This window comes from Sphaerodactylus townsendi, linkage group LG05, assembly GCF_021028975.2.
Source record: "Sphaerodactylus townsendi isolate TG3544 linkage group LG05, MPM_Stown_v2.3, whole genome shotgun sequence".
In the NCBI taxonomy this organism is placed as follows: domain Eukaryota; kingdom Metazoa; phylum Chordata; class Lepidosauria; order Squamata; family Sphaerodactylidae; genus Sphaerodactylus; species Sphaerodactylus townsendi.
The window spans coordinates 139,048,717-139,069,462 of NC_059429.1; the positions used below are offsets into that span (position 1 = coordinate 139,048,717).

At 54.1% G+C, this 20,746-nt stretch overlaps 1 protein-coding gene across 1 annotated transcript in view; it reads right to left on the minus strand.

Annotated features, from left to right (window-relative positions):
- Window positions 1–20,746, minus strand: part of LOC125433459 (cadherin-22-like) — an 81,924-nt gene that overhangs the window by 25,971 nt on the left and 35,207 nt on the right. The window contains exon 2 of the mRNA XM_048497967.1: window positions 2,975–3,821. Coding sequence (XP_048353924.1) covers window positions 2,975–3,190 — 216 coding nt within the window. The 5' untranslated portion in view covers window positions 3,191–3,821. The remainder of the gene's footprint in view (window positions 1–2,974; window positions 3,822–20,746) is intronic.

Below are 20,746 nucleotides of genomic sequence, written 5' to 3' on the forward strand. Positions count from 1 at the left end.
GTCTCTCTGGGAACCAGCCTGGCGTAGGCACGTGGCCCTCCACCCTTTTGGCCCTATGGGCAGCTTTGGAATTCTGACACAAGGTCACGGGTGCAACCACAAGATGGCTGCCCTAGGAGGCGGAGCCAGCCACAAAATGTTTCCCGGGTGTACAGGCAGCTCTCCTTCTGCCACGCAGTGAAGATCCTTGTGGCAGCTGCTCCCAAAGCACATTTGTCAAGATCGGTCCAGCCCACCCGTTCTCCCCTGCCCCTGCAGAGCCATGCGCGGTCCTCTTCCTCAACCCATTTGGCAGGAGCTGCTCGGGGGCCCTGCTGGAAACCCCGAGCGTAGCAGCTGCGGTGCCAGATGGGGACCTGGGAGACGGAGGCCCAAATCCCCACTCTGCCACAGAAGCTCCCCAGGTGACTTTGGGCCAGCCCTGTCGCCACCTGCCTCATAGGGATGCTGTGACAATGAACGGCCACGTCGGGAGCTGCTCTGGGTCCCCACTGCAGAAAAATGCAGCCCAGGAACAGCAGAAACCCCCCCCCCCCCCCCCCCAGCAACCAAGTGGTCTCGACAGGATGTGCCAGGAGCCCAATCCCAGGCCTCTGAGCTACGGGGTCTTGCCAGGACCCACCTCGGGCCCCATCCAGGCAACCGCTGGGCGAGGGGTCATCCGAGGTGTCCTTAGTATGCCAGTGCCCCCATCCTGACTTCTCATTGTCAGCTGAGAGGATGGAGACACCATGAACCTGCGGGAGAGGGCTGGCGAAGGGCCCATGAAGAAAAGTAGAAGAGTTTGGATTTAGACCCCACCTTTCCCTCCCATTTTTAACCCTTCTCACGTCAGAGTGCTCCCCCTCCACATACACCCCCCCCTCCCCTGGCATTTTACCTCCTGAGCAACGGGCTGGTTTGGGGAGGGGGCGCTGCTGGGGTCTGCTGGTTGCAGCAACAACTTGGTTCTGTCAGATTTCCCTGACGCTGTGACGGCCGGCCAGCTGTTGACCCCTTTGTCGGCTGCCTCGAAGCCCAGGAGACGTGGCAGGAGGGAGAGCCTTTCGCAGAACGCCACGTCCCTGGGCACCGAACACCCAGCTGCTGCCTCCGAGGCAGCCCCCGAGGAACCAGTCTGGCTGCTGGGTTTGTGCAGAGCATTTGTTTTCACAGTGAGCACATAAATAGGGGTGGGGCGGGGCGGGGCGGGGCGGGGCGGGGGGAGCCGCCAGCAGTGTTTTGCACCCCGGAATCATCACAGGCCTCTCCCTAGACGCTGAAACGACCCACCCGAGGCTGCCCTACTTTGCTGACATCACGAGAAGACGAGACTCACTGGAAAAGACAGGAACGCTTGGAGAGGCTGGAGGCAGCCAGAAAGGGGAAGACCCAACGGGAGACGGTTGCACTGTCTCAAGGAAGCCACGGCTTGTCCAGGAGAGGACCTTGATGCAAAGGGTCACTAGAAGTGGGGGGGGTGACTAGATGGCACTGGACACAACACACCGCCACCATCTCCCCCCTCCTTTTCACGAGGCCGGCAGGAGGGCCTGGGACGAGGGACACCGCTCCTGCCCACCCACCCATCCCTCCTCCTTCAGCACCTGGACAGCTCCGGGTCTCCGCCGGTTTCCTCCACAGAACAGCAAGGTTTCAAATCCTTCCCTGAACCCAGCGGAGAGGACCCAGAACCGGAGCGGTTGATAAAGCAGAAGGGCCTCCTCTGATCAAGAGAGGAGCTCAGCCCTGCAATGCTGAGAGCGCGTATTTGGGGAAGCCGCACCACCAGCGAAGCAGGACTTGAACTGACCAGGAGGGGAGGGGATGCAGCACCCCGGGCACCAGCAGGACACTCCTTCTGCCACGGAGCCCCAATGCTGTGGTGTCTAAAGAGCTCCTTGAATCTGGCCTTTGGTGGGTGGGTCAGCCTGGCCGGGCCTCCCCTTCCATCCAGGTGGGTCTGCCTTCATATACCCTATTGTCAGGCACCACAATACCTAACATGGCCGATGCCCTATTTAACACCCCTTGTCAAGTCATCTCTCACCTTGGGGCAGGGACTGGAGGCTGCCCCCCGCCCCGTGCAAGAGCCAGGGGGAGGAGCTGTGGGGGAACCTCGCCCCGACCGAGCAGAGAGAAGGCCACGCTCCTTTGTTCTCAGAGCCAGCAAGATGTTGGAGCCTGCTGCCCCGTGCTTCTCCTGCCAATCCAATCCCTTCGGCCTGGCCAAAGACTCCGGGGCAGCTCCAAAGGAGGGGCCGTGGATTGCCCCCCCGCAGCTAACATCTGGCCAACAGCAGAGGAGCATCTGCCTCCCCCTCCGTGTGATGCACCCCTGGCCCTTTTCACAGCTGCTCAGGCGCAAGGCACCTGGGCGAAGGGGCTCTGCTTCCAAACACAACACTTGCTGCTCGCGACCCCTGCTTCACCCCTCTGCCAGCCCATCACCTGCACCTCCAGTCTGTGGCAGCTGCTCAGCGTACGTTGACTGTGCAGCTGACACAGAGGCCAGCACCAACAAGCCCTTGCTGGCAAAAGCTTCCCAAAGACACCTCCTCATTGGCTGGAGGTCGGGAGGGGGCAGACCCTAGAATCGCCACGTGCCCTCGCCATCCTTCCCAAACACAAAGCGCACAACTGCCGAGCTTCTAGGCCTCCTCGCTGCCAGCCGTGCTTTCCGGACCCAGCTCAGGAAGGGCCCACACAAAGGCCGAAGGAGGACAGGCCAGACTGCAGCCCCAGTGGAGGCTGGGAACAGAGGTTTGCCCAGGCTGGGGAAGGGTTTTGGAACGGGCCTCAGGCCCTTTCTGACCTGCCCCTGGGGACACACGTTGGAGTCGCTGGAACCTGTGGTCAAGTGGGGCTTGGATGAGGTCAGAGACAACTGGGACCATGGAGACCCCCCCTTTGCCCCCCCCCCCCCCGGAGAAGGGAGCTAAACCAGCCCACGGCTGTCCGGTGCTACTTCCCCACAAAACCCAGCTGACTTTACCTTCCCAACGTACAGTGGTTCCGTGCCCGTGTACTCCTCCACCACAAAGAACTGGTTCCACACCCATCCACGTTTCACGCGTCCACTGCCCAGCAGCCCACCATCCCCAGACAGCTCCAGGGCAGGCCCCGGGGGCTCCACGTGCATCGAGAGGACCGCTGGGCGGCCCAGTGCCCAGAGAAGGAGCAGAATCCAGGAGAAGAAGTCACAAGCCATCACTGCGGGGCCCGGGCCGCTGGCCGAGACAACATGGGCATCCTTTGCGGGGGGAGGGGAGGTCACTACGAGGGGGGGGGGTCAGGTGCCTGCAGGCAACAGCGATGGCATCAGGAGAGGAATCGCATGCCTGCTGTGAGGAGCCCGGCTCGAGCTCTTTCTTCCAGCAGCACTAGGAAGTGTCCAACGGGCTGGCCTCCAGACATGGGGCAGGGCAGAGGGAGGCCTGTCCTTGGCTCTGCGTGGGGCACCCGCGTCTCCACACGTGCCTTCCAAACAGCAGGCAGCTGGCTGCTCAGGCGCTCCTCCCTGCCGTCCGGTCCGGTCCCATCCCAGAGGGGCCCTCTCAGCAACAACCAGGGGGGGGGGAGTTCAATCTGCTGAGAGGCAAAGTCACTGGAAGGTCCTTGCGTGCACCAGCTGATCTGTGCCAGCGGGGAGACTGCAGAGCATGCTCAGAGGGCGGCGGAAGTGCGGCAGGGGCTCAGGAGGAAGACATTTGCAAGCTCCATTTCCAGGGGGCCTTCCAGGGTCCAACTTGGGCTGCCAGGGTGGGTCCCGAGCAGGTGCAGACCACCCCCATCTTCTGACGGGTCACAGCAGCTGGCGCAGGGCAGTGGCATCGGGAGGCCTGGGAAAAACAGAGACATTAGTCGATTGGGGAGGAGGGTTTCCACCCTTCCCTCCCTCCCCTCTCCCCATCCCAAGTAGCTTCCCATCCTGAGCTGGGACTCGGGGTGGCGGCAGTCGAACCAGATGCCCGTCCCCCCCCCTTCCTCTCCCCTGGTGTCGCTTCTCAGGTCTGTCGTGAGGGAATTTACAGCTGAGAGATCTCCCCCCCCCCACACACACACACACATGTTGAAGGATAGTTAATGGGTGAACTTGCCCTCGTATCTCACAGACTCGCTTTGTTCTAGGATCGAATTTAGAGGCTGCCGCGCAAGATGCTTTAATTGCTCTTCATATGAAAGTTATTTTGAGCCGTTCCTCATTCTGTTAGCCTTTGTGGCCGTCAGAGAGGTGACTCGGTGTCAGGAGCAGCAACAGGGAGTGGGCCGGATCCACCTGGGGGTCATTTCCTTGTGGTTCAGCCACAATCACAGCAGAAAGCCCCGGGCAAACGCTGGCAAATAGCAGGGACCTGGGAAGCCAGAGATGTTACAACCCCCATCAAGGCTGCAGCTGTCGGGGGAGGGGAGCTTAAACAACAGTCTGAACTGGATCTGGCAGCTGTGGGGGCTGAGACAAAAAAGGGAAAAACCACAAAGGCCCTCGTTGTTCTACATGTTGCTGGGAAGGAAGCGCCGGACATTTATATCCATGTTGGGTTTGCAGAGGATGAGAAGGTGACACTAAAGGTAACGAGGGGCACATCTGAAGAGTAAATATGCCTAAGAAGAAACTTTGGAAAGGAAGACATTTTCCATCTGCGAGCAAAAAGCAAACACTGGGCACAGATCAGTATGTCACAGAATGAAAGTGGCTCGGCACAAATTGCGGTTCGGGAGACCGCTCCGAGAAGCGGCCAGGTTGTCTGTGGCACCGGAGAGAAGGTCCTCGGAGAACGACTGCGACGTGAAGGAGATTTATTCCTAGGCAAATGCCTGGAGGTCTGCGAGGGCCAAATCCAAACGTCTGGATTCAGGTGAGGGTCTGGGATGCGCAAAACGAGAAATACGTTTGCCGTAAGTATTTGCTGGGGGTGTAGAAAGGGAACAAGCAGGCAAATGCCGGGATCTGTGTGCGGTCCTAAACCATGCGAGGCATATGGGAAATTTTGTTTTATCTGCAGGCATCACAATCACTTGGCAAGATGCTGCTGCCAGATCAGAGGACAACCGACGCGAGTGGAAAAATCCCCCGAAGATACTCTGAGCTGGGAGTTCTGTGCTGATTTAGTGGAGCCAAGAAAAACTGGTAACCGGGGCAGGATTGTGCCAGAGCAGCTGAATGAAACAGTCCTCTCGTTTAAACTGTATCCCGCGGCTGAAGTTAACCATCGATCTGAACAGGAGGATCAAAAGTTTTCCAGTGAGGCCAGAACTGGCATCAACAAAGACCAAAGTTGCTGTTTGTTCTAGAAAAACAATGCCAGTGCTGGTGAGTTGCACTGCTAGCGCCATGTATACAAATGAGGGCCATACACTCTTGTGCATGATTGTACCCAAGAAAGGGAGGCTGTGCCTGTCCTGGGCAAAGCTGGAGCCTGGCAACCAGCAGAGGAGCACCGGGGGAGGGGGAGCTCCACAGCTTTGGCGTAGGAGGTTAAGAGCTTGTGTATCTAATCTGGAGAAACCGGGTTTGATTCCCAGCTCTGCTGCCTGAGCTGTGGAGGCTTATCTGGGGAATTCAGATTAGCCTGGGCACTCCCACACACGCCAGCTGGGTGACCTTGGGCTAGTCACAGCTTCTCGGAGCTCTCTCAGCCCCACCCACCTCACAGGGTGTTTGTTGTGAGGGGGGGAGGGCAAGGAGATTGTAAGCCCCTTTGAGTCTCCTGCAGGAGAGAAAGGGGGGATATAAATCCAAAAAAACCCCTTTCGTTTTCCCCTGAAGAGGCTCTCACAACTAGGAGACTTGATCTCGGTCTTCTGACCTTGGATTCATCCTGCATTCCTGCTTTTCTTGCTTTCAGAATTGTGTGGGGCAGTATTATGGGCTAGGGAGGGGAAGGAGGAATGGGGTTTGATATACTGGGGTTGTTTGAAGGTTCTGGCAGAACCAGCTTCCCCCCCTCTTACTTCTGTACCTACCAATAAAGGCTTCTCAACCATCAAGTTGCAGAGCCTGGTTTGGATCACAGGTCCAGGGTTTGACCAACCAAAGGCACGAGGCAGTGGTACAAGAATTGGAGGAGCTGTTCAGAGGACTGAACTCTAGGACCGCACTCTGCAGAGACTGTCAGGGCAGGGATGCCTTCCCTCCCTCCACAAGAAAGTGCTCCAGGCTCTTTGGGATATGTATCACCTGTGATCACCACAACACAACAGCTAACGCAGTCTTGAGGTGTGTCAAGAGGGGCAGAACATCCCAATCACAAGATGTCACAGTCTCACTGTACACTGCAGTGGTCATTATGATGCTTCGTTCCGGAGGCCTCACTTCCAAAAGGACATGGGCAGAACGGAGCAGGTGCAGAGGATGGTCAAGGGCCCGGAGAAAGGCTGGGGGACTTGGGAATGTTTCGTCTGGAGAAGAGGAGATGGACGGGGGGTGGGGCATGGTTGCTCTCAAAGTATTTGAAGGGCTGTCACTTCAAGGAGGGCAGGGAGCTGTTCCTGCTGGCAGCACAGGAGAGGACTCACAATAACAGGTTTAGATTACATGCAGGAAGGTGCTGGCTGGACATTACGGGGGAAATTTACAGCCAGGGTACTTTGGCAGTGGGACCAGGTGCCAGGGGAGGAAATGGACTCTCCCTCGCGAAGCAGAGGCTGGACAAGCCCTTGTCCGTGAAGCTCTAACACAGAGTTTCTCAGCCAGCGTGTTCCTCGAGGGGTCACTCAGGGTTCCCCAGGAGATTGATTTTAAAAATTATTTCGAATTAGGTCAATGTGCTATTGCAGGAATAAGCAGCGCCCGAAGGAAAATCTAGTGACAACTCTTTCTAAGTTCTCTGGCAGTCATGTTTATTTGGTTGAATCCATTATTGATTTTTGATGTGAGATAGAGGAGACCATTGAGGGTGACGCTACGTTGCAGGGAGCGGAGGGTGAAGTGCATTTCTCAAGATATTAAGGAGACTCACCCAACTTGGCCTGTGACAGAAGTCTCTCCCTCCCGCCTCTCTTCCCTGTGGTTTTCCTGTAGTTGTTCTACCCTGGGGTGGCCAACCTATGGCACCCCAGATGTTCATGGACTGCAATTCCAATGGGCCATGCTGACAGGGGCTGATGGGAATTGTAGTCCATGAACATCTGGAGTGCCATAGGTTGGCCACCCGTTTATCCTGTTGTTTTAAATAAATTTTGTACACATTCATTACGTCATGTCTAAGGGTCCAACATGGCACTTTTTGAAGAGGAGGAATTATAGAGAAGAGGAGAATTCCAGAACAGACAAGACCAATAAGTTTAATGATGATAATGATAATGAAGAATTTAAATATTCTCAGACATTTCCCTGCACTAGTACATCAATGCATATATGCAAATATACAGGCGTACACATGAAACAAACATAATAGTTTTATAATGTATAAGGTGGCCTATATATATGACCTCTTCCGTCTCTGTTTCTACGAGTGCTTGTTTTATTTATTTGTTTGCTTGCTTATTTATTGGATGTATCTGTCCCCCGTCCTCATTGGACAAGCTCAGCCTGGCTTACAGTAGAAAGCAACAGCATTAACATCCACACTTAGAATATTAATATCCCAGCACCTCCATCCTACCACAGAGCAGCCGGAGCCAGGGAATGAATTCAGAACCACAAGAGAGATATAAAACAAAGGAAAAGCAGGGAGGGGAAGGCCAGCAGGCCAGCTAAGTTGGCTACTGTGGCTTATACACAGTGTTTTTTAAAAATCCCAGCCCGCCAGCAGACTGCATGAGCTCTTTAGAGTTTGTGGAGAAACGGTAGGGTGAGGCCTCTTTAAGGTAATGGAAAGGGAACAACTGCAAGACACCAACTAGAAGGGAAGTCATCGCTCAGTTTGCAAATGCCCAGTTTTCAGCAAGCCGGATGCTTCTTCAGCATTCTGGCAGTGGATGGTTACAGAAAACTGCTCAAAACTGGGTATCTTTCATACCCTGTTTGGCCCATGCCTGCTTCTCTGTGCTTGCCACTTGGCCTCACATCTGACTGCCCCAGAAGTCCATCACAAGACTACACAGATGCTGTTCAGGTACTTCAGTGGGGTGGACGCAGCCATGCCTGCTGTTGTAGCCTGAGGAGAAGATGATATTCTCACATATTGGAAGTTCCACTGGAAACCGCATGCTTTGGGAGCATTTGCGGCTCACAGGGTTCCTGAGACAAGCAGCCACCCCCACGCTGTCTGGCCCAGGACTCATGGCCATGTTGCCAGCAGCACGCACAGTTGTAACACGTGTGGCCACAAGTATGGAGAATCCACTGATCAGTTGGCACGTTCTGAAGCTGTATGCACACATGCAACATTTCACATGTACTCCTGTCCAGGCAAACCAGTGGCATCTCCATGCAATTTGCTGGGCTCCTGGCCTGCATAAGATCCCAAATGCACTTGAATAAGAACATGAATGACTTCAGAAAGTCCTGCAGGCTACCTGGCCTTCAAGCGTAACAGTAAGCAGGGAGTGCTACAGCAATGCCATGAGCACAAGACATGTCTGCTGAGGGAGGGGGGGAGCCTGATCCAAGCCAGAGCTGCCCACAGACTTTGCAGGGGATGGGAAGTTACCTTGGAAAATTTGTCCACAGCAGCAGCACCTCTGCAGAGGTTCCTTGGAGCAGCAGTGGCATAGGAGGCTAAGAGCTCGTGTATCTAAACTGGAGGAACCGGGTTTGATTCCCAGCTCCGCCGCCTGAGCTGTGGAGGCTTATCTGGGGAATTCAGAATAGCCTGTGCACTCCCACACACGCCAGCTGGGTGACCTTGGGCTAGTCACAGTTTCTTGGAGCTCTCTCAGCCCCACCTACCTCTCAGGGTGTTTGTTGTGAGGGGGGAAGGGCAAGGAGATGGTAAGCACCTTTGAGTCTCCTGCAGGAGAGAAAGGGGGGATATAAATCCAAACTCTTCTTCAACTCTTCTTCTTGAAGAGGAAGGTGAATGGCACTGGAATGCGGGACTGGAGGAATCCGGGAAATTTTTAATGCAGTACTAGAAACAGCTGCCTGTGTTTATGGTTCTATACCCCAAACAAACCCATCAAAATTCCAGCCGTTGCTTGAGCACAGTGTGGCCCAGCAAAGAGTGGCGTATCTCTCACAGATGCCAAGGCCAGATATGCACAGGCGGAGAAAGAGCTCCTTGGTATCTGATTTGCTTCTGAAAGATTCACTCAATACTTATGCACACAGTGCCAGTAGAAACAGATCTTAAGGGCCCTATTCAGTTGTGGGATCCAAAAATTTTAGTAACAGGTTCCCATGGTGGTGGGATTCAAACTGTGGCGTAGCACCAATGGGGCGTGGCCGGGTACGACGGGGGCGTGGCTGGGTATTCCGGGGGCGGGGCATTAATAATTTCTCTGTTACTGTAAAAAACTCTTACTGCAAAAAAAAAGTTCCTGATTTCCAGCTGGGATCTTTCTGTCCATAATTTAAACTCATTATAGCAAGTCCTATCGTCTACTGCCAACAGAAACAACTACTTCTCCTCTAATTGACTGCCTGTCAAATACTTAATACTTTCAAATACTTAACTTTGTTTCTAGAAATCAAAAGAAGGATACTTTCCTTAAACAAGGAACTTTACCATATTTCTAAAACACGTTTTTAAAACAGCTCAACAGGGAGAATGATCCCGTTTTCTACCTTCGCTAACCAGCCACATAGGAAACAACAGGACTTTATGATTTTTGGACCCAATGGAATTTCTAACGGAAAAGCAGACCCAATTAGTAACCCCCTCTCGGCACACACAAATAATTAGTAACCCACTCTAGGGAACTGGTGAGAGCCTGCTGGATCCCACCTCTGGCCCTATTGCTTTATCTACCAAACCACGGCATCAACTGTACATTATGGACCCAAAGAACGATGGCCGAGCGTTGGAAGCAGAGTTTGGCTGCTCTGGTCTGTCCACCCAGCAATTGTTTTTGTTCTGTTTCCAGGGTAGTTGCTTCTGAGGATTAAATAAAAATGTCTGTGGACATAATGATCACTTCCCTTCCAATAGGAAATTAAAATGATGAAAATTACTGAAAAAACTGATAAAGACTCAGCATCGCACACGACGGTCCTACTCGTGACGGGTCAGTAGCCAGAAGCAAGAGATTCTTCTGGGCTGCAAATCAGAGACAGCGGACGTGAACTCACAGTGACAGGTGGTGCGATCTTTGAAGGAGGCAAAGTGGCAAAATCTACAAGTCTCCACAAAGGAACATGGCAGAAAATCCATAAAGGCCACCTAGACGTTAAAAAGAGCAAAACTGAGCAAAACAGCACTGCCCGGTCAGGCCAGGCTCCGAGAGGGTCCATCTACCCTGTTTCCACGAAAATAAGACATCCCCGGAGAATAAGACGTAGTAGAGGTTTTGCTGAAGTGCTAAATATAAAGCATCCCCCAAAAGTAAGACGTAGCAAAGTTTTTGTTTGGAAGCATGCTCGTCAAACAGAACATCAAAGCATGCAGCTGTGGAGCAGAAAAATAAGACATCCCCTGAAAATAAGACATAGCGCATCTTTGGGAGCAAAAATTAATATAAAACACTGTCTTATTTTCAGGGAAACAAGGTAGTCCAGGGGTCTGCAACCTGCCAATTGGCCATGCTCGCAGGGGGTGATGGGAATTGTAGTCCATGAACATCAGGAGAGCCAGAGGTTGCAGACCCCTGATCTAGTCCAGCATTCTGTCTCACCCAGTGGCCGTCCACTTGCTCTGGGAGATCAGACAAAACCCTCTATTTCAGAGGCTTATTTACTCCTCACAGCTGGCAGCTGTAGACTGCTCTCTCCTCCGTGAATTTGCCTCTCTGCCTTCTGTAGCCACCTAGGCTGATGGCCAGCCCCAATCTCCACGGGCAGTGAATCCCACAATTCAGTTACTCATTGGATAAAGCCTATTTTCTCCTGTCTGTCCTTCTTTATTGCCCATCGGCTCCACTGAGCTCTCTCATGACGGGACAGGGAAAAAATCCGTCTTCTTTATCCACTTCATGCATGGTTTTCACAAACCTTGATCATGTCTTTGAAGATTTTAATTTTATTTAAAATGTTTTAATGCTGCCTTTCCGTCCAGTCAGGGCCTTCCAGGTGACACACATCAAAACATTTCAACAATTAAAAAAAACATTTAAAATTAAAAAACAATTCAATCAAAACACCACGTCCAAACCAGGGAGGACGGGCAATAATGGCGACGGGTGCTATGCCCAAGGAAGCAGCCAAGCCTGCAACTTCTGGCAGAAGACACAGAGAGAGGGAGACAGGGGGAGAGTGCCAAAGTGTTGGTGCCCATGCCAGAGATGACCCTTTCTTGGGCTGCCACCTGCCCAGACTCAGGTGGGCAACCAAAGCAGGCTCCTGAGAATGAGGGAGCAGGTTCCTCTGGGAGAAGCCGGCCTCTGAGGCATGCTAGTCTCAGGTCATGCTGAGCTTGAAAGGCCAGTGCCAGCCCCTTGAATTGAGCCCAGAAGCAAACTGGAAACCAGTGTCGGTGGGGTGGGGTGATGATCCCTATGAACCTCTCCAACCAACACGCTGGAAGCAGCATTTTGTACCAACTGTAGCTTCCAGACAGTCTTCAAGGGCAGCTCCACACAGCAGTGATCAGATCTAGATGTCACCAGCCCAGTCACCACAGTAGCAAGATCATTTCCCCTCGGGGAAGGGCCTCAGCGTGCTCACCTGGACCACCACGGCCCCCTGTATCTCCAGTAAAAGGTGTGGATCCAGAAGCTCTGTCCAAACTAACATTCCAGATAATTCATCCTGTCCTGCTCTCTTCTGTACTTTCTTCAGCTCTGCAGTATCTTTTTTGAGATACAGCAACAAAAACTGTAAACAGTATTCCCAAAGAGGCCCTACCATGGCTCTACACAAGCAAATCTGCAGTTTTATTCTCAATCCAGTTCCTAATAATTCCCTGTACAGAGTTTGCCTTTTCCTCTTCTGCTGCTCACTAGGCTGACACTTTCATTCAGCTGTCCACTGTAACCCCAAGATCTCTTTCAATCATATTTCAGCCAGTTCTGAACCCACCATCATATATAAGTGGGGGGGAGGAGGGAGTTGTCCCAACATGCATCACTTTAAACTTGTCAACAGTGAATCTCTTGGCCACTTTGTTGTCCACTGACCCAATCTGGATAGATTCTCTTTCAGCTCTTCACATTTATTTATTTATTTATTATTTGATTGATTGATTGATTGATTGATTGATTCAATTTATAAACCGCCTTCCCCCGCAGGGCTCAGGGCAGTGAACAACAAAAGGATAAAACAACGCAATCAACCATAAAACACAGTAAAATAGGAAACAATAATAGCAGATGGCGACAAACCCACCCTCTACCATGTCCACGAGAGGCCAAGATGACAATACGGGGTTAATACAATCAACCCGGCTGGCCAGATGGAAACGCCTGGCGGAAGAGTTCCCTTTTGCAGGCCCTGAGGAAACTTTGCAAATCCCACAGAGCCCTGATCTCCCAGGGAGCTTATTCCACCAGGTGAGAGCCCTGGCCCTCGTGGAGGCCAACAGCTGGATGTTTTTCAGGCCAGGGACCTCCAACAGGTTTTCCTCCAAAGAGCAGAGGGACCTGACCGGGCAGCACAGGGAGACGTGGTCCATCGGAGATGCAGGTCCAAGACTGCTCACAGCCTTGAAGGTTAAGACCAACGCTTTGAAGATGATCTGGAACTCGATTGGCAGCCAGTGAGTTTGGTACAGGACAGGACCAGTGTGATCCAGTCCTGGCTGGATGCTCCAGTAAGGAGCCTGGCTGCTGCGTGCTGAACGAGCTTCAGTTTCTGGATCACAGTCAATGTAAAGCAAGTTACTAGCATCCAGTCTGGAGGTGACTGGTTTTCCATATTGGTTTTCCACAACCAATCCTATGTAACTTGGTACGCTCTGCAAATTTAGCTTGTCTGCTGCTCACACCCTCAACAGCTCTTGTTCCTCAATATATTTAATAATTAACAGCGACCTGGAACAGACGTTGGGCTAATTCCTTGTACTAACCCCTCTGGATCCCTTTTTCGAACCAGGTGACACTCGCTGCTTTCCAGTCTTCCGGCACGGAGGCTGATTTTTCCACTGTTACCTATACTGCGGGTGAGATCAAGAAATTCAGATTCGTCCTTCGGCAGAGCACGGGGCCTGGGGGTGGAGACCAGTTAGCTTAGCAGCCCTAGAACTTCACTTCTCATCACTTTCATCTGACTCGGGGGTTCCCACAACTTAAATCCTGCTGCTCTGAAGCAGCTGCGTCTCAGGGGCCTCTCTGGGCCAGCCACTGCCCTGCCCCGGAGACCCGAGGGAATCCCAGACCGCTCTTCAGGTGGCTGTGGTTGAAACCTGGCCTCGCCTCCCTCCATGGTCTTCTGGCCTCTCGGGGGTCTGAGCCTGCCACCTTTCCTGCAAGCACCAAATCCCCTCCTCCCAGCAAAGCAGGCCAAGGGGGGGGGGGAGAAGACTCATCCATCTTCCTCAGGTGCAAGAGGGCCTTAGCTGGGGGGGCGGGGTTGGGAAGGCATCTGAGCCACCGCGGCATTCTCACCAGCCAGGATGGGGCCAGATCCGGCCAGCTCGCTAGTTCAGCTCGTACATCCCCAGAGGGATTTTGCTTCCCTTTTGCGAGACAGAAATCTGGGACTGTTTTCACAGCCTTTGGCATTTCAGACAAGCGCTTTGCTCCAAAGTGCTCCTTCTGCTCCCGCAATGTTTGTGCTTCGGTGGCCTCTGAGTGAAGGAGCAGGAGGAAGCCGGTGCCGCTCACAGATAATAGCCCCCAAAGAAGAGATGGATCAGAACTGACAAGATGAAGAGCAGGCAGCCCTTGGAAGACACACGAGCGGCCCTCGTGGCAGGACTCGTCGGGGCTCTGGAGCAGGAAGCAGGAAGCCCACCGTCCTCAGGCAAAGACCAGCTGCTTCACCAGATCCAAAACCGCCTCCTCACAGGTCCCTGGGAGGAGGAATGGGAATAGCCGAGGCCGGCTGGGCACCCGAGGAACAGAGCCTCAAGGAAGAGGGGCCGAGGGAGGCCCACCGGTCGGTCAGTGGAATATCCACCCAGGGGATCCATGGCAGCTGGTGGAGGAGAGCAGAGCAGGCCGTCCTGGGCGTGCAGGGGAACTGTCCAGGAGGGCGCTGGGGAAAGCACCCAAGCGAGAGACGGGGCTCTTGTCAGTCTCTGCTGACACTGCCTCTAGGAATGACGGCAGGAGCTGACAGTCGCTGCAGGAGACCAGAGCTGTGTGTATGAGGAGGCCAAGGCACACGGGCATGCGCACACGCACACACTGCCCAGCAGGCTCTTGACCTGGAAGGTGGGCATCGCAGCCCAGGACTCCACTTCCCCTGGGCTGGTCTCCCAGCCTCCTTGGCCCACCCTGACCTCAAGATGTCTGGAGCTCCTGCTGCAGGTGATGCCCAGCGGGACCAGACGTCAGAGGGTGCTCGGGCACCTCCAGGCAGGGACTGGGCAGGGAAAGGGCCGGCGGGTGGCCGACTGCAGGGCCACGGTGCCGTCTGCCCCTGCCAGCTCCATGGCTCCTGGGCACACTTGGAGCCCAAGTCGGATCTGGAGTGCGAGAGGAGCTTCCCACCAGGTCAAGCAGACATCTCTGCTGCTCCTCACGGCTGCCTCCTTGCTCTCCGTGGCTTGGCTCACTTCTCTGAGCTCTCCCCACCGCTCCGTCTCACCACAGGACCTCAGCTGTGTCTGGATGGGGAGGGCTGGTGGCTCTTGCCGTTGGGTCGGGACGGGCATTTCGCCTCCACGCCAGTGAACCGCAGGCCTCGCCCGGGATCTGAGCTCGGACCCAGTCTTCAGCGCGTGGCAAGTGTCCGGAGCAGAGCAGCCACCTCCGATCCAGATTCATGGGTTTTCCTTCCTTCCTTTATGCCCCCTGCTTTGCCCCAGTGGGGGGGGGGGCAAGGCGGCTGGGAGTGCTCTCCTCTCCTCCAGTGTCCTGCCCACCCCGCCCATCCCAAGCAGTCCTGTGAAGGAGGTCGGGGGGAGAGTCTGTGACTGGCCCAAGAGAGCCCGGTTGAGCTCCCACGGCACGAGGCGGGGCTCGGAGCTGCTCTGCCGGGTCCCCCTCTGATGAGTCCCACCAGGCAGGGTCCGATCTAACCTGTGGTTCTGAAGCCCCCTCTCTGCCTGCTGGGGAAGGGTCCGGGGGATTGTGCCCCACGCGAGTGAGAGGCCGGTGTTTTCTCTGGACCCCCGAGCGGCAGAGGTGGAGGCTGCCTGCCCTGCGGCTTCACACCCACCCCCAGGCCCCACAACTCCCGTCCTCTAGCTTGCCTTCTGCTTTATGTTCCATGAAATACACATATAAACACACACACACACACACACACACACACACCCCTCTGTCCCCTCCCCACCACGTCCCCCACCCACCTGCAGGAGGCCTGTGAAGCGGTTGCTGTGGGAACAGAAGCCTGCCTGGGAAACCTCCCCCTCCCCCAGCCTGTCGTGCTTAATGCCACCTCATTTGTAAGCTGATGGGGGCACCTTCCATTCCCAGCCCCCCCCCCCCAAAAAAAGAGGGGCTCCTGAAGAGAGCAGGATCAGCGCCCGGCCCAGGCCCCAGCTGCTCCTCCGGGAGGGGCAGAGAGGCTTGCGCCCCCCCACCCAAGACAGCCAGGTAGGCCCCCCTCCTCCTCCTCTGCAGCCGGCTGGCGGCACGTGCGTTGTGCAGAGTGAGCCTGCCGCCCCCTCGCCAGGCAGGCCTCCCCCAGCTTGTCGGCGTGTGTTTGGCAGAGCCGTACTGTACATCATGTTGACAGTAGAAATTACATCCCGAGCTTATGTTTTACACTCTGCCCTGTCAGAACTCACCGCAGCCCAGTGATCAGGACAAATTGAATAGCATCCCGTCCGTGTCAATATTTATTTCATTTTACAAATGCGGCGGGGGAGCTGCTGCGCGCAGCACACGCACCAGCCGAGCCGACCGCTCTGCCGGCACCCTGGCTGCAAGCGCGCGCCAGAGCTCCACTCCCAGGAAGGGGCTACAGGGAACACCAGCGCTCCCTCCGCCTTCCCACACACTCCAACAATGGGGACACCCACAACGATATCAGAGCACCACACTGGATCAGACCCAAACTTCTGCAGAACCTCCTGCCCCACAGCGGCCAATGGGGTAGTCCCAGAAAGCTTGGAAAGGGCACAGAGGACACAGGCTCCCGCCCGCCCGTCCGCCCCCAGCACTAGTATTGGGGAAGCCGACTGCCTGGGGCACAGCAATTCCACTCCAGATATGGCTAACAGCACGGAGGGACCCATTCTATGCGCCCCCCCCTTTGAAGCTAAGAAGCGGCCATTCACACACGCTGAGCCCCCCCCCCCCAGTTCCACAAATCCCTTCACTTCAGGGGTGCTGCTGAATCCTACTATTATCAGGGAGGGGGAAAGGGCCTCCTCCACCCTCGGTCTCCAATCACTACACTCCCTCACTTCCTCACTCCCTCTTTGCCTAACCTAAAAAGACCCAAACTCCTTCACACTTTTCTTTTAGTACAGCAAAGGTGCTCCAACCTGGCCAACACCGGGGGGGGGGGGGTCCCCTCTAGCCCTGCAATGTCTTTTTTGCGAGACAGCAGCCAGAACTGTCCCCCACGGCCCTCCTCGTGGGGCTAAGCCACGAAAGCACAGGATGGCGCCTTCCACTACGGGACAGACTGTAAGCCCCTTTGAGTCTTCTACCGGAGAGAAAGGGGGGATATAAATCCGAACTCTTCTTCTAACTGTCAGATTTGCCATGGCCTCAATTCAAGAAGGATATTGACAAGCTGGAACGGGTCCAGAGGAGGGCAACCAAAATGGTCAAAGGTCTGGAGTCCGTGCCCTATGACAGTGGTGGCGAACCTTTGGCACTCCAGATGTTATGGACTTCAATTCCCATCAGCCCCTGCCAATTGGCCATGCTGGCAGCGGCTGATGGGAATTGTAGTCCATAACATCTGGAGTGCCAAAGGTTCACCACCACGGCCCTATGAGGAGAGACTTAGGGAGCTGGGTATGTTTTGGTGAAGAGAAGGAATCAAATCCGGTTCCCCAGATTGGAGTGCACATACTCTTAACCACAATACTGTTACCGCCCAGGAAAATAGTTAAAATATTTTCCTGAGTCAAGTTACCTGACTACACTGGTTCCATGTCAAGACGCAGAGACCTGTGTGGTTCAGAAGCCTCCATAAGGCTCGCAAAGGACATAAACATGTGATTGTGCCAATGTTATATGGTTTCCCTCTTGCCTCTGCCCTTGTAAGATGTAATGAAAGCCCCTTTAGAGTTGAATTTATGATCTACCCGCTGTTGGGATTTTTGTCAGACTAGAGTAGCTTGTTTGTTGTGAGGCGGGAAGGGGGCAGCTTTTTAAAATTGGAAAGCGGCATATTGGTATAGTATGATTAAAGTAAAGTTTCCCCTTCAGTCGTGTCCGACCCTGGGGTACCCCTGCAAGCAGTGATTTCACAGGCAAGCCGTTTTTGTGGGGTAGTTTGCCACTCCCCAGCTATTCTTTACCCCCCAGCTCTGTGCTAAGTACTCATTTACCAACCAAGGAATGGATAGATGGCTGAGTTGGCCATGACCCAGCTGCCAGGATATCTGACCCACAGGGGGCTTGAACTCCTGACCGTGTGAGTGGCAGTGCAAGCACTTAAACCACTACGCCACCCGGCTCCCATGGTAAGATTACATTATAGCAATTTGTCACTCTGCATTCGCAGCTTTCATTTTTTAAAAAAAGTAAAGGAAAAGAGATTTCTCCACAACAAAAGGGACTAGAAACTTTCTTTCTGGGAAACAATCAAATCTGGGAATTCAGAGAACAGGACAGGTAGACCTGCTATGACGTTAAATGACAATGTGCCGCCTGCTTCGAATCTCCCCAAGCCCATAAATAATGGCTAGAGAAGAAGAGTTTGGATTTATATCCCCCCTTTCTCTCCTGCAGGAGACTCAAAGGGGCTGACAATCTCCTTGCCCTTCCCCGCTCACAACAAACACCCTGTGAGGTAGGTGGAGCTGAGAGAGCTCAGAAGAACTGTGACTAGCCCAAGGTCACCCAGCTGGCGTGTGTGGGAGTGCCCAGGCTAGTCTGAATTCCCCAGATGAGCCTCCACAGCTCAGGCGGCAGAGCAGGGAATCAAACCCGGTTCCTCCAGATTAGATACACGAGCTCTTAACCTCCTATGCCACTGCTGCTCCTTAGATTTGCGTCTCAGAGCACCGTAAAGACCAGCAAGATTCTCAGGGCCTGAGCATTGAAGGGTCACAACTCCCTCCATTCCCGATGTATCTGACAAAGGAAACATCGACTCAGATCATGCTGAAAGCTCACAGGCCAAACCTCTTGTCAGTCTCTGCAGAACAACCGGATTTCAATCTGGCAGTTTTACTGCAGGCCAACATGGCTGCCTTCTATAAATAATGTAAATAAAATAAATACATACATAATAAGAGTCTCTAACGATATCCAACTGCTGATTTTTTTAAAAAAGAGCCTTCTGGAGGTGGGGAAATGGCCACTCTGGGGGGTGGGGCAAAGGAAAATGGCCCTGATATGATGAGGCATGCATGGGAAGGACCGGACTTGCTCCCCTGCACAGACAGAGGTGCCAGCCTGGTTCACCTGGGATCATTTCCAAAACCTGACTGCAAAGCAGGTTTGGGAAAGACCATAGAAAAAACGTGGGAAACCCAGGTGCACAGAAGAACTGCAGTGCTGTGGGGAAGTGCTTCAGCGTCTCAGCCAGGGGTTTCCAACTCTGGTGCTTCAGATGTTCATGGACTACAACTCCCATAAGCCCCTGCTGGCATGGCCAATTGGCCATGCCAGCAGGGGCTGATGGGAATTGTAGTCCATGAACATCTTGAAGCACCAGAGTTGAACACCTCTGATCTAAGCTGAGGCAAACAACCATTTCATGCATGTCCTGCAATAGACATTTTCAGGTGCCTTCCGACCAACGTCTTCCCCAGGGGCCGCGCACAAAGTCCGCCTGTTCATCTTGCTCTCAGCCAGAACTCTTGGATCTCTTTCCTGGTCAGTCACCACCATTCACTTGCAAACGGGGGCTCCGTCATTCCCAGTGTGCACCCCTTTACACCCACTCTCGGTGAACCTCACTTGGCACACCCTCGGCCCCTAGCCAGTCTGGAGAGATCCTCCGGGCGCTCTCCTCCTCCACCGTCTTGGGCTGTCATTGCTCTGGAGGATCTGGAGCCACCTGCAAACCTGAACACAGAACAGACCAACCCCCACCACGACCCGTTCCTGACCAAGTGCAACAGCACCAGGAATCCCCAGGGGAGAATTCTTCTCTGTTTTCTGTCATTTAACTAGTTTCTAATCTAGTGTATTTATTTTTAATTTTTGTTAAAAGTTTTATACCCTGCCTTTCCCAATATATCAAAGACATAATCAGCAGGGGCGTACTGCTCATGGGGACAGGGGGCATCCCATGTCCTCGGGCACACGCCATTTCGTCACAATGGAGGGGCCCCGGGTGCCGTCAGGTCCCTGAGCCTGGCCTCTCCCATGGCGTGGCGGTGCGGCCAATGCCCGGCAGCTCCCCCCGTGCTAGGGCGCCACTCACCAGCTGAGGTGTTTGCCCCCCCCCCCAGGCAGGCCAGGGAGAGCAGGAGCTGGCTTATCACTGCAGTGCCCACACGAGCCACCTACCGCTGAGCCCTACCCCCCCCCCCAGCCTCCTGCAGGCCGGCTCCTGGGGAGGACAGGAGCCAGCCTACAGGGAGGGTGGGGGCAGAGGGCTCGGCAGTGGGTGGGCACCACGGCAGCAGGCCGGCCCAGGAGCTCCAAAGGACTCTGCACAGGAACAGAAGCTATGAGGGTCTCTTTGTTGACCGTCAGGAAGACAGGAAAAACCTGTCAGAAAGAGTTACCTGATGCAGCCAGCACAATGGGAAAGGAGGCAGCCCTGGCCAGAGAGGGGAAGGAGGCAGCAAGACCCCCACCTACACTGCGGTCACACCTGAGCTACAGAGCTCTGGGAGGTCAAAGTAAAGAGTGAACATTTCCTACAGCCAGGAAGGTAAATAGGGTCTGCTGGGGAGTGGGCTAAGGCAGGTAATAAAAACCCTGAGCACACACTGGAGAGGCTCTTTGTTTCATCTGGCCCTTTGCCACGCTGCCACTCCTTGCCACCAGGATTCCACCTTAACTCAAGAAGAACCCACGAGTGCATGGTCTGGAACTCACTGGAGGATTTTCTCCCTCCATCCCTCCATCCCTCCCTCCCTCCCTCCATCCATCCTAAAAAGATAAAAACTACAAAGGGAGGGAGAAGTTTAAAACTTATCTTTAAAAGGAGGGGGAGCTCAACAAAGAGCGACCGCTCGGCACGCCAACCAGAACCAGATGCTCCCATCCATCCATGGTTTTTTTAACAGTCTGCCTTTTTCACAAGGATTCAGGGCAGATTGTGTCAATACTACCAAGTACCAACAAAATGGGAAATTCAATTAAAAATGCATCAGAAGTCTGGAACCAACCAGAAATGAGTGAGGCGCAGAGGTATGAACTTGACACATTAAGCAGCACAAAAATTAGACACCAGGATAAGAACATATGAAAGCCCTCCTGGATCAGACAAGGTCTATCAAGCCCGGCAGTCTATCCCACGGGTGCTTCTAGGAGGCGTCCCCTTCCCTGCAGATCCTGCTAACAGTAAGGAAGATATAGAGCTGCAGTCCAC